Source organism: Alternaria hordeiaustralica (assembly GCF_023758085.1).
Source record: "Alternaria hordeiaustralica strain BMP 2776 chromosome Unknown scaffold_7, whole genome shotgun sequence".
Classification (NCBI taxonomy): Eukaryota; Fungi; Ascomycota; class Dothideomycetes; order Pleosporales; family Pleosporaceae; genus Alternaria; species Alternaria hordeiaustralica.
Genome location: NW_026056779.1, coordinates 661319 through 674041, shown reverse-complemented (window position 1 = coordinate 674041; position 12723 = coordinate 661319). Strand labels below are relative to the sequence as shown.

The following is a 12723-nucleotide window of genomic DNA, read 5'->3' as shown; positions in this document are numbered from 1 at the left end:
ACGACATTGAAGTCAAGTTTAACTGGCGACGAGGTCATCTTTTCGATCGTATGGCGGTCGTCCTCATCTTCGAGAGATGTCTGCTCTCAAAGACAGCGAAGGTGATCAAGATGGCTAAGAAACCCACAAAGAAGTGGAAACCATTACCTCTGACGACAGTCGAACTACAAAAGAATGGAAGTAGATTTCTTCGCATGACCTCGCAAGACGTCATGAAAGTGGCCGAAGACTTGTATACGAAAGGATGGATCAGTTACCCGCGTACTGAGACTGACCAATTTGATCGTGGTATGGACCTGCGAGCGCTTGTCGGAAGGCAAACACAAGACGGTCGCTGGGGTCCGTTCGCACAGAACCTCATGAACGGTGGCTTTCATCAACCTCGCGAGGGCCGCAACAACGACAAAGCACATCCGCCCATCCATCCCGTTAACTACGTCGCTTCCAATCAACTCAACGACAGAGAGCGCACCGTCTATGAATTTGTTGTCCGCCGCTTTCTCGCCTGTTGTTCTGAAGACGCTGTCGGCGAAGCCACAGACATCGAGATCGAGTATGGAGGCGAGATATTTCATGCACATGGCCTTACCGTGATTGCCAGGAACTATCTCGAGGTCTATCCATACGACAAGTGGGAGAGCAGTCAAGTGCTCCCCCAGTACACGGTAGGTGAGACTTTCGAGCCTACAGAAGCGAACATGCTGGACGGACAAACGTCGGCACCTAGCTACCTCACCGAGCCCGAACTCATCGCCCTCATGGATGCAAACGGTATTGGCACAGATGCAACCATGGCCGAGCACATCGCCAAGATCAAGGAGCGCGAATACGTCATTGCAAGACTCAAAGCGGGCGGCGCAGCAGCAGCCGCAGATGGCGCAGGTGCAGGTAGAGGCCGCGGCAGAGGAAGAGGAGGGGCACGAGGGGGACGTGGTGGGCGAGGCGGCGCAGCCGTAGGCCAGAACAACGGAGGAGGAACGGGCGGAATACAAGAGTTCATCCCAACGACGCTGGGTATCGCGCTTATCGAAGGATACGACAACGTGGGGTTTGAGACAAGCCTCAGCAAACCATTCCTCCGGAAAGAAGTAAGTGGGATGTTGGGCTTTGATGATCCGGCATGCTCGCTAACACATTGGGTAGATGGAGGTCCAGATGAAGGCCATCTGCGAAGGCCGCACTACGCGCAACGAAGTGGTGCATCAGAACCTCGAGCAGTACCGGGCCGTTTTCACTCGCACGGTGCAGCAGATCAACGTCCTCAAATCGGTACGTCGATTTTGACTCGAACTTTTGTGTGTGTAGTCGCATCGCTAACGGAATCCCCACCCACTAGGCTATCACGAAGTATGTTGTCAACGCAAATCATGGTTGAGGCATTATCACGTTGTCTGGTCGTAACGCTCACGTCCCTCGGTTGACGGCAAAAAGCTCCGATGGGTTGCGCAAGCTCTCTGTAGAGTTTGGCGATCTTCTGCGACGGGATGTCTTGCAGTGAGGCCTGTCGGGCAAACACGTGTGTCAGACGGTGGTTGCTGGCCGCGAAAGCAGGCCCCCTCACCATGTGCCTGAGCCTCTCATTAGTAGGCGCATGGCGAAATCGGACCTTTGGATGGTGGGATGGACCCCGCAGCGCGATAATGATAGCGCCAATCGCCGGTGTGGGAGCGAGGCATGGAGAGACGGATGGCCAACGTAAGAAGCCGATACACACAGCATGGCGATATGGGGCATCGGCTGCGAACGGAAGCCACGATCGCGATGGCTGAATGCAGCAGCTGCGGACATCGCGACATCGTTCTCGCAGCGTTTCGCAGCATTTCAGACGAAGTACACGGCCTCACCGCATCGCAAAGACACGATACACTTTGTACTACTCTAGCGTTGCCCTGCTTCTTCTAAGCTTCGAGTCCCTGCTGCTGCGAGGGGCGAGGTTTCATGACGCTTGTGCGAGGTGTGTGGCTGTCAAGGACTCAGTCAGCTGCTTCCGAGCCAATCACATGGCTGACAGGGGCACGAGTCGTAGCTTCCCGTCAGATGCGCGTGCCTTCCTTGGAACCAGCTGCCTTCGGAACCAAGGAGCCCTTATCATAGCGACCCTGCCTTGCTCGTACGTAGACTCATAACATAGCCCACACCCGAATATTGAACCTCTTCTGATAGCTCGTTGTACGCTGTTTGCCCGTCTCTGCCTCTACTACCGTTCGCCTCTGCTGCCCCGACACGCTACCTGCATCCTCCCGTTACCGACTCGCTGATCCATCGCCGATCGCTAAACCTCTCGGAACGGTGAAGGCACAAGCTACGTTGCTGCAGCTTGCTATAACAACCCAACGCCAACGCATATCCGCCCCATAACTGCATTTCGCTTGTCGCACAAAGCAGTTCGACCTCTGTCTTCAATTTTACACCCAAACTCCTGCTGCAGCCCGAACACCGTACCGTCGATACCCGACAGTGCAAGCCGAAGCTCCAGGTGCGTTTGCCGCAAGACGAGTTGCATCGCCCTGCAAACTCACCGTCTGAACCCTACAATACCAGACGTTCTGGTTGCTGACTCTTCCGCTCTCCAGACCTCCTTTCCATCCAGCGCGACTCCCGACCAACTCGCGCTTTGACTCACCAGTCAGCCCCTGCCTCCCAACAGTAAACATGGCTGCTTCCGCCCAGAAGCCGATGTCCAACATCGCCATGGCCTTTGGACGCCAGGACAGCGGCCATGCTGCTTCGACCGGCTCCCTCCCTACGCCCCCGAGCTCCATCTCCCCGACGCTACCTGCGCACAAGCGACGCCCCATGCCCGTCGTCGGGCGCCTGCACACACCAGAAGAGGAGTCTATGGACATAGATCTTCAGGATGCGGTGGAACATGCGGCAGCGCAGGATCAGCCTTCTGCGCTCTCTAAGGAGGCGCTGGCGGGTTTAGATGCGACGCGCCAGATTACGGCGCTGATGCTGGCCAAGCACCACCTGCCAGACATGATCGAAGGCCACGGCGCAATGCCCATCCGCGAGATGATGGCGCATCTGACACATGCGGTGCCTGGCTTCTCTGGGCTACCCCCTGCGAAGGCCCGTAGGCTAGTCGTTGCGGCGCTGGAACATCGCGCCGGCGGCGGTCTGCACGGAGAGGTCAAGTTTGAGAAGGTCGGCTGGGGACGTTGGAGTGTAGCTGGCTCTGGCTCCCAGGCTGCAGGAATGCCCATCGGTGGTAAGCGCTCTGGAAACGGGCGCGCAACGCCGGCGAGTGTCGATAGCATCGGGGGCAGCCTCCAAATACCCAAGTTGCGACAAGAGCGCGACGTCTACTCGGGCAGCTGGAATGCTGGCTCGTGGTCGCCGCACCGTCAGGGCGAGGACGAAGAAATGGCTGACCAGATGTCGCTGGACGACTCTGAAGGCAGCACCGAATCCGACTCGGCTTCCGACATGGATTTGGAGGAAGAACTTAACGACGACACGGATCAAGAAGACTGGGCGACGATGGGGCCTGAAGCTCTTCGCGAGACCCGCCGCGGTCCGCGCCGAGAACACCGCGATTACAACTATCTAAGCCGAACTCAGACGAGCAACCCGCGCTACCGGAGCATATCCGCCCAGGCCCACTCTCTGCCACAGCCTCAGCCTCACAACGCACGCACTGCGACGCCCACGTACAAACCTTTCCTTACTGTTCCACATGCATCCCACGGTAATCACGTCGTGAACGCGGGCTCTCCTTTGACTTCTTCCGTTTTTAATGCACCAGCTGGTGTAGCCGGCTCTGGCGCTGAGCGCGACGCCATCGAGGCACTCATTGCTATGGGCTCCATGTAGACCCTTTCCCTCTGCAGCATCGCGCTGTATAGAGCTGGCGAACGTTGCGAAAACGCACAAAGCCGTACGAGACACGACTGTTACACATCACATACCCCTCACATTCAACATTAGATTATGGCTGCGCATTTATTTACACGCAGCAAGGGCTGGAAATGGTTTTGGGTCTGATTGGATTACGTTGGCATGCCCCCAGGTTCTCGATCTGCATGGTTCTGGTATGCAATTGGGACGATCCGTCAAGTGCTGATGTGGATCATATTTTGGACTTTTTTGTTTACTTTCACCGCTTTATTTTTAACAAGAGATGATTGGGCTATACCGACATCTACCGTTTTGCTCAACTCACACCACACTCTTCCGCGGTATACGCAGTATCTTTACCCATGGGCCTGGCGCTTGTCTGGCGTTATGGCGTATGGTTGATGATAGATGAAACGATGGACGTGGATCACACACAGCTTGTATATAGTCTTTTGTAAAGACAGACACCCTACTCCGCTCATTAACTGGCTGAGATGCTAGTGAGCTTCCAAGATGCCGATTATGCGCTTCGGCGGTAATGGTTGACTGCAATACAATCAACGCTCGACATTTCATCTCTCCCGAGGATTTGAACGTTGGGTGTGTTCTACGAGATCTAGTATCTTCTTCGCTTTCGCCACACAATTGTCACCACCACACTTGATGCAACTGCATTGCTCCGCCCGGATTCCATACCTTCCTTGCCTTCCATATGTATGCCTCTTAGATCTGCTCAAACCTCGTCCTTGAAATCGTCTTCAAACACCACCTTACTCCTCATGAGTGCCTCCACCTTCTGAATGCCGTCGGTAATCGAGGGAATATTGCCGCTCTGCCACAGCCTATCGGTGAATGTGACTTCGCCTTTGCATTTGAATACGATAGACTCGTCACAGCTGTCAGGTATCCACCCAAGAAGCTGCGTGATTGAATCATCGTTTAGAGGACTCCAACTGACTCCACGGGAATTGATCACAACGTTGACGTATCGCAAGTTCGAAAGTCCGCGGCTCCCCTTGGAGATCTTTGACAGGGTTTCCCAGTCGGTAAAGGAACCCATCAGAACGTCTACCACAATCTTCCGCATTGACTCGTGGGCGATTGGAAACAGAGGAAGGCCACGATGGCTCAACATTCGTTTGAGCCCTATGCGGAAGGTGTTCTGGCCGTAGAATATTTCCTTTGCAAGACCGGCGATCTCGGGAGATATACGAAGATGGTGGTCGAGGGCTTGAAGAATATTTGTCTCGCATCGGTCGATCGTTTCGGGAAAGGACAAATTGTAGCTTAGTATTTGGACCTTGAGTTCTGTCGGAAGCTTGTTCCAGCCAGTAGCGAAAGCAACGTCAAGCGGCAGTGAAGGTACGAGCCACGTATCGTGGTGAGGTCGGAGATATACCGCGTTGGTGCAGGTCAATTGTGTGACGCTCTTGATGATGGTACTAGCACTGACTACATGTAATGCCGAGGGCGCGGTGACCCAAAGCCATGATCCCGCAGGCATTTGAAGCGGCGTGCGAATGCAGAGAGGCGAGTCTTGGGACAGACCAAGCGCAGCCGTACATAAGGCAGATGGAGGTGGGCAATCTGGCGGCACTGTAGTTCCGAAAGCGTGGGCACGCGATGGCGTTTGACTGGTATGGAAGTAAAGCACATCCATGGCTTGTGTTTTCGAGAGGCAAGTAGAAGCTGACGGGGTAGTTTAGGAGTACCGTAGCGCGCCCCGCGGGGCTAACAATATAGGTAAGACGTAACGTTAGAGGTAGCTAGAGCTGTAAAAGTCTATTAAGGTAACAATTTAAGTAAGATATTATCTTATATCTATTATACTAATAGCACTTAACATTACGTTTCTAATAATAGCCTATTAGCTATAATATAATTAGAGTATTATTTTAATAGCTAAAGCTATTAGAAGATAGTCTTCTAACGTCTTTAATACTATTATAGGCTATAGTATAGCTAGTAAGTATCTTTAGTATTCTTAGTAGTAGCTATAAAGAGTAAATACCTATATTATAACGCTATAACCTATTCTAAATAGTATAAAATAATAATAATATATATATAAGTGCCTCTTATATATTACCTACTCTTAAGTATCTCTATAATAGGTATTATAAGTTAAAATTATATTACTAGTAAGATACTATATTATTAAATAAATAGCTATATATATAAAGTTTTAATGTTTCTTACTTAATATAGAGCTAGGCCTAATTAGGTAGAAGTTATAAGTTTAATCTATAATACTACTCTCTCTCTTTTTTAGGTAAGTTCTAACGCCTAAAAAGCTTTTTATAAAAATAACTTTTATTAGTATATTATAATAGTAATTTTATACCTAAATAATACTTATATAAAGAAGACGCCTATTTTATAAAAGCTATATAGACTAAAGCATTTTCTATATATTCTTATTATTAACTACTATTCTTATTCTTTATTACTATATTATATTAATTATTTAGAGCGTATTAAGTAGCTTAGAGAGAGGTTATAAAGGTAGATAGTAGCGTAGTTATACAGAACATCTATAATAGTTAGCGTATCTAAGGCGTAGTGCTTTTACTTCTGCGTTTAGTACTTTCTACGTTATAGATTACTACTATCTTTATCTTAACACTAGTCTAGTAGAATTATAATCTCTAAGTTAATATTACGTAATATAGCGTAGTAGTAACTCTATTATTTAGTTATACGTAAAGTATAGTAAAAGCTCTAACTAGACTTTTATATAGTAAGTTATATAGCGTAAGTATTACTTATAGTTAAGTATTATATACTAAGCTAATATATAGAGATAGCCTTTCTAATACGTAAGAAACGTATTATATTTAGAATATAATATAACTACTTATAACGTAATAGTTTGCGTAGCTATAGTTACTTATAATTATTATACTAATAAAGCGCTATTATTAAGAGATTTTACTTATTTATTAGTGTGCTAAAATTTATATAAAGTTCTAGTTTGCTAGAGTAGTAATAGTAGAACTTAGTAATAAGATTAGCTAAGTCTACTAGATTTATATAGAGTTTCTATAAGAGATTATTAAGTTCTTCTAGATAATTAGTCTAGTAGACTTAGTACTAAAGTAGCCTTTTAGTGTTACTAAGCCTAGAGTCTTTCTTACGCTTGTTAAGTTAACTATTTAATATAGCTTTAATAGAGTAATTAGTATTATTATTAATATCTAGGTTAGTAAGTTTAATAAAGCTCTTAGCGTTCTAAGCTTATCTAGATAGAGAGTCTTTAGTAACGTAATAGAGAAGCTAAGAGTAGAAAATATTATATACTTATATACTTAGCGTAAAAGCTACTTTATACGCTATATTATTAATAATATAAGTAACTAGAAAGAGTCTATAGTTCTTAAAGTTAAGTAACTAGTTAGATTACGTTATTCTTAGATTGTAAAAGTTAACTATTACTTTATTATCTACTTTAAACTCTAGCGTAGAGATATAGTAATTATTAGTATACTCTACTTACTTAGCTTACGCCTAAGTAATCTACTATTATAGATAGTTACGTAGCTTATTTAGTTGCGTAGTAAACTTATCTATATCTAGATAATTATAGCGTATAGAGGTAGTAAGTTAAGTATCTATAGCCTTTACTAGTTCTATTTCTAACTAGAGAATATACTCTTTTATTATAGTAAAAGTAAACACGCTAGTACTTACGTTAATAGTAGTGTTAGCTTTAAATTCTACTATAAGTAGTAGTAAGGCCTAATTATTCTATTTATAATTAATGTATACGTAAAGGTATTATTTAAGAAAGGTATTAGTATTCTCTATTTAACTATTAGTCTCTAGGTAATATACTATTAATAGCTTAGGCTTTATTTCTAAGTATTAGTAGAGATACGTCTAGAAGTAAAAAGTAAATTAGAGTCTATAATTAAATATAATATACTTTAGATATCTCTTCTTACGCTATATATATTTAATAAATACTCTAACTAGTATATTAATATAAAAGTCTATAATAGAAATAAACTTCTTTTTCTTACTTAGATAATTAATAATAACTAAGATATTCTTATAGGTATAGCTATTATTAGTATAAAGTAGAAGATACGTAATATAGTTTATTAAGATAGAGCTCTAATACTAATCTAGAATAGGTAGTAGATATAGAAGCTCTTACTTACCTTTATAGTAAGACTTTACTTATTAATATATAAAGTAGATACGTACGTACTAAATAATATTATAAGTTATTTATAGCTAGTAGTACTAGTAAGTTACTTTAGCGTATATCTTATACTTACTACTATATTCTCTAGCGTAAAGAAATTAGTATACTTAATTTAAAATATAAGTACGTAGCTAGTCTATATTAGATATATATACCTTCTATCTAACGTATAGAAGGCTATTATAAATAGTGTAGTTACTAAGTTCTATACAAAGTTACTAGCCTTATTTAGTTAAGTTAGTAGAAAGGTAGTATTATCTACTCTACTTAGTAGTAATAATAGCTTAGAGAAGCTTATTATAAGAGAAGGTAGCCTTTAGCGCGTCTATAAGGTTATTAGTATTATAGTTTATAGATACCTTAAGCTTATTAACTACGTCTTTTCTTTTATTCTATATAGTACTATTATTAAAGTAAATATTAGCTAAAGTAACGTAAAGCGCGTTATTAAGAGCGTTACACTTAAAAATAGTATCTATTTTACTATTATTATATATACGCTAAGTAACGTTAAGAGTAGAGAAGCTAATCTACTAGAAGTAGTAGTAAGTAAAGAAGATAGCTTATCTAGTGTCTAGGCTCTAATAGTTAGTTAACGTTATAATACGTAGCTTAAAGTTAACTTAGTATAGCTTTAGAATAACCTACTACTAATATTATTAGTAATTATTATTAGTATTCTTAGAAAGATCTCTAGGTTAATAGATTAAGGTGTTAGACTTAGTACTCTATTACTTTAGTTAATAGGTTATACTAAAGTTAAACTCTAATAGAAATTCTACCTAGCGTGTCTATTATTAATTAAAACGCTTATTAGTTATAAAAGTCTAGAGAGCTTAGTAATCTAATAAAACTTTTATAAAATTAAGCGTTTTAGTAAGCTTAAAATACTACTCTTTAAAGGCGCGTATAATAGTAAGTAACTTCTTATTATAGATTTTATAGTTATACTTAGTAGAGTTTATTTTATAGAAGATAAACGCTATTAGATAGAGAATACTATTATATATCTATAATAGTATAGCTACTATAATAAAGTTAGAGGTATTAGTTTCTAGCTAAGTATCTAGATTAGTATTAAAGTAAGCTAGTATACCTACGCTCTTAAATACTTTCTTAAGATATAGAAAGAAAGTAACTACTTTAGAGTTAGGCGTAAGAAAAAAAGCCTTCTTACTATTAGTTTTAGTAAGTTCTATAAAATACTTAGCTATTAATAAGAACTCTTTAATAAATTAGTAGTAGAAGTTAGTAAAGCTAAAAAAAGCCTAAACGTTCTTAACGTTGCGTAGCGTCTACTATTCTAAGATAGTAGATACCTTCTTAGAATCTATCTTAAGCTTATTAGTAGTAAGTATTAAGCTAAGATATCTAATTTATTTTATTAAGAAGAAATACTTAGAGGCATTAAGATATATACTAGCCTTACTAATCTTTTCTAAGATAGTAAGTATATAGTCTTTATACTTACTCTTATTATCTAAATATATAAGAATATTATTAAAGTAAGCTATATATATAATATTAAAGTAGTTACGTAGCGTCTTATTAATAAATATTTAAAATATACTAGGCGTATTATAAAGACTAAAGAGTATTATAAAGTACTTATAAAGCCTATATTAGGTAAGAAAAGTAGTTTTCTCTTTATATCTCTTTTTAACTCTTATAAAGTTAAAAGTAGTAATAACGTCTATAAGTATTATAATTTAGACTTTTACTATTCTTACTAGCGTTTTCTTAATAGCTAAAAAGGCGTTATAGTTCTTCTATATAATAGTGTTAAGGCTATAATAATTAATATAAATTCTTAGTCTACTAGATAGCTTTTTTACTACTAGCACTAGTAATATATATAGAGATGTAGAGAGCTAAATAAAGCCTTTACTAATTATCTTATTAATATATACTTTAATAGCTAGCGTCTCTTTACGCGTAAGTCTATAAATATAAAGCTTTAGCGTAGCTATACCTAGTTTAATATTAATAGTATAGTCTATCTCTAGTTAGTAAGAGAGAAGTACGTTAGCTAACTATAAACTAAAGAAATTAGAAAACGCGTTAAGAATATATACTAGTACTAGCTTATAGATCTTCTCTTTGCTTATTAATAGGCGTTTTATCTTAGCTATATAGTATTTAAAGTTAGCCTATATAATAGAGATAAGGCTTATAACTTATTTCTTAAAAGTATTTAAGTTATAGTTATTAGCGCATAAGTTCTTAAATTACTTAATCTTATTAAAGTAATATAGCTAAAGCTATATAATAGAGCTAAAGTCTTTAATAGTAGTAAGTAAGGTAGCTTTAGCGCTAATAAGAGAGACTTTAAGGTTACTAGAGAAAGTGTTCTCTATTATATACTTATAAGTAAAGCTTATAAGTAGATAGTCTTTATATATAGTATTCTAGAAACTATTCTTTAGATAATTAACTTTATAGTTCTTATAATTAAATGTTATAAATTAGAAGAAACTAAACTCTAAAATAGACTAATAATAGTCTAACTAGTTTATTCTAAGAATAATATTATACTTCTCTATATTTATAATATAATATAGAGTTATAGTAATATAGTTACTATATTTAATAGTAATATTAGCAGCGTGTGTTAGATAGGTAACCTCTTTTTTATTAGCTAGTGCTAGCTATATAGGCTTACTTATAGTAAACGTAGAGTATTATTACTACTTAACCTAGTTCTAACTAATAAAGTAAGCACTTACGCTAGTATTAACTAAGATAGTATTTTATTACTAAGAACCTTATTACTATTTAAGTCTATACTAGAACTTAAGCTAATAACTAATATTAGTTTATAGACTATAAATAGAGATAGTAGAGATATAGTGTATTCTCTATATCTCGCTGTTAGTGCAGAATATAGTAGCTAGCTTCTAGACTTTACTCTACTAGACTTAGCGTTATAAAGCTTTAGCTAAGATTTACTAGTCTTACTTTTATTTATAATTTTAATTAGAAGTATCTAAAAATTCTTCTTCTTAGTCTTATTATTATTAATAACGTTATTAATATCTTTAATATTACTATTAATATTAAGAGTAGCTAAGAATAGAATCTTACTAGATAGTGTAATAGACTTACCTTAGTAAAGCGCGTTCTTATTATACTAAGTATATTCTTACTTACTATACTTATAGTAGGTATTATTATCTTTATACTTCTTTTTATTCTTTACTATATAAGCGTTTTAAACCTTACACTTAGTATAATAGTTAGATTACTACTTACGTTCTAGTAATTAATTACCTAGTACTTATTAGTAAGTCTTAGCTATAGTAGATATAGTAGTAGTAGTCTTACTTAGGTTTACGTTTTATAAAGCTTTATTAATACTATAAACATAGTAAAGAAACTTTGCAAAAGTCTTATAGTTATTAAGTATAGTAGCTATTATATTACTAAGATAGATATTTATTAAACTATAGGCCTTTTTAATAAAAGTATAAGTAGAATAAGTATATAGAATATTAGCAATACCTAAAAAGTAGGCTTACTAAGTAGTAAAGGTTTTATCTAACTTCTAGCGTAGGCTACTATCTATAAGCGCTACTTCTACTTTACTAAATTAGTTATAAATAAAATAAGTACTATTAAGCGCGTTAAGGTAGTTAGTAAAGTAGATAGCCTTTATCTTCTTAACTATAAGCTAGGCCTTACTTATAATAAAGCGCTTTAAGTAGCTAATACGTAAAAACTTATTAGAAATAGTAAGATACTTATCTATAATAGTCTTCTACTATTACTTATAGTTCTAGTTAGTGTTACTATAAAATTTAGAGATATTAAATATCTTATAGAAGGTAGAGGCTATTCTAAAAGAATAGACGCTACCTAGTAGACTAGATAGAGAAGGTAAGTAGGTATAAGGTTCTAGTAGAGTAGCTCTATATAGGTTTAAAGCTTATAGAGAGAAGATAGTAGATAATAAGTAAAGTAGCTATTCTAAGTTCTAAAAGAAATAGTTATAATCTACGCGTGCGTTATAAGAGTTGCGTAGTAGAGAGATACTCTACTAGGTTTATTAGTTATTATTACCTTACTTATAGTAATAATCTAGACACTCTTAGTTTAGGTTAGAATACTTTTATTATAGAGAATTAGAGTAATTCTAGTAAGAGTCTAGTTAATTCTAACGCTAGAAGATTAAATATAGCTAGTAGTTAGGCTTATACTACTATAGCTTTATAAAGTAATACTTATTCTTATACTACGCACTCTAAAGGTTAAGTGTAGTCTAGTTAAGCTATTATTAAAGATAAAAAAGCTTCTAGTTCTTAGCCTTACGTAGGTCTTTAATATTATTATAGATAGTGTTAAGGTTCTTAGACTTACGCTAATACTTTCTATACTAAGTATTAGTATTTTTATTAGCCTTTATAAACTTTAGCTATATAGTATTAAATATAGTATATTTAACTATACTTTTAATATACTTCTTAAGCTTATTAATCTCTAAGAGAGTAGTATTACGCTTTGCTACTATTACCTTATATATTAGATTACTACTAATTTTACTAGTATTAGTAGTAATAAAGAACTATAGCTAGATTATAGCTTTCTATAAAAGTTTAAGCTTTATATACTTAGCCTAGTAAACGTTACTACTAACTCTATTAATAGCTTAAGACTAGTTAACTATATTAGATAGC

At 38.0% G+C, this 12723-nt stretch overlaps 2 protein-coding genes across 2 annotated transcripts; one reads left to right on the top strand and one right to left on the bottom strand.

Moving 5' to 3' along the window:
* Positions 1 to 2652: 2652 nt before the first annotated feature.
* On the top strand, positions 2653 to 3816 carry J4E84_004657 (uncharacterized protein; the record flags this gene model as incomplete). Its single annotated transcript, XM_049387260.1, has 1 exon — positions 2653 to 3816. One exon carries the CDS (start codon positions 2653 to 2655, stop codon positions 3814 to 3816), a length of 1164 nt encoding a protein of 387 aa, XP_049245033.1.
* Positions 3817 to 4573: 757 nt separating this feature from the next.
* J4E84_004656 (uncharacterized protein) lies at positions 4574 to 5344 on the bottom strand (the record flags this gene model as incomplete). Its single annotated transcript, XM_049387259.1, has 1 exon — positions 4574 to 5344. One exon carries the CDS (start codon positions 5342 to 5344, stop codon positions 4574 to 4576), a length of 771 nt encoding a protein of 256 aa, XP_049245032.1.
* Between the last annotated feature and the right edge of the window lie 7379 nt (positions 5345 to 12723).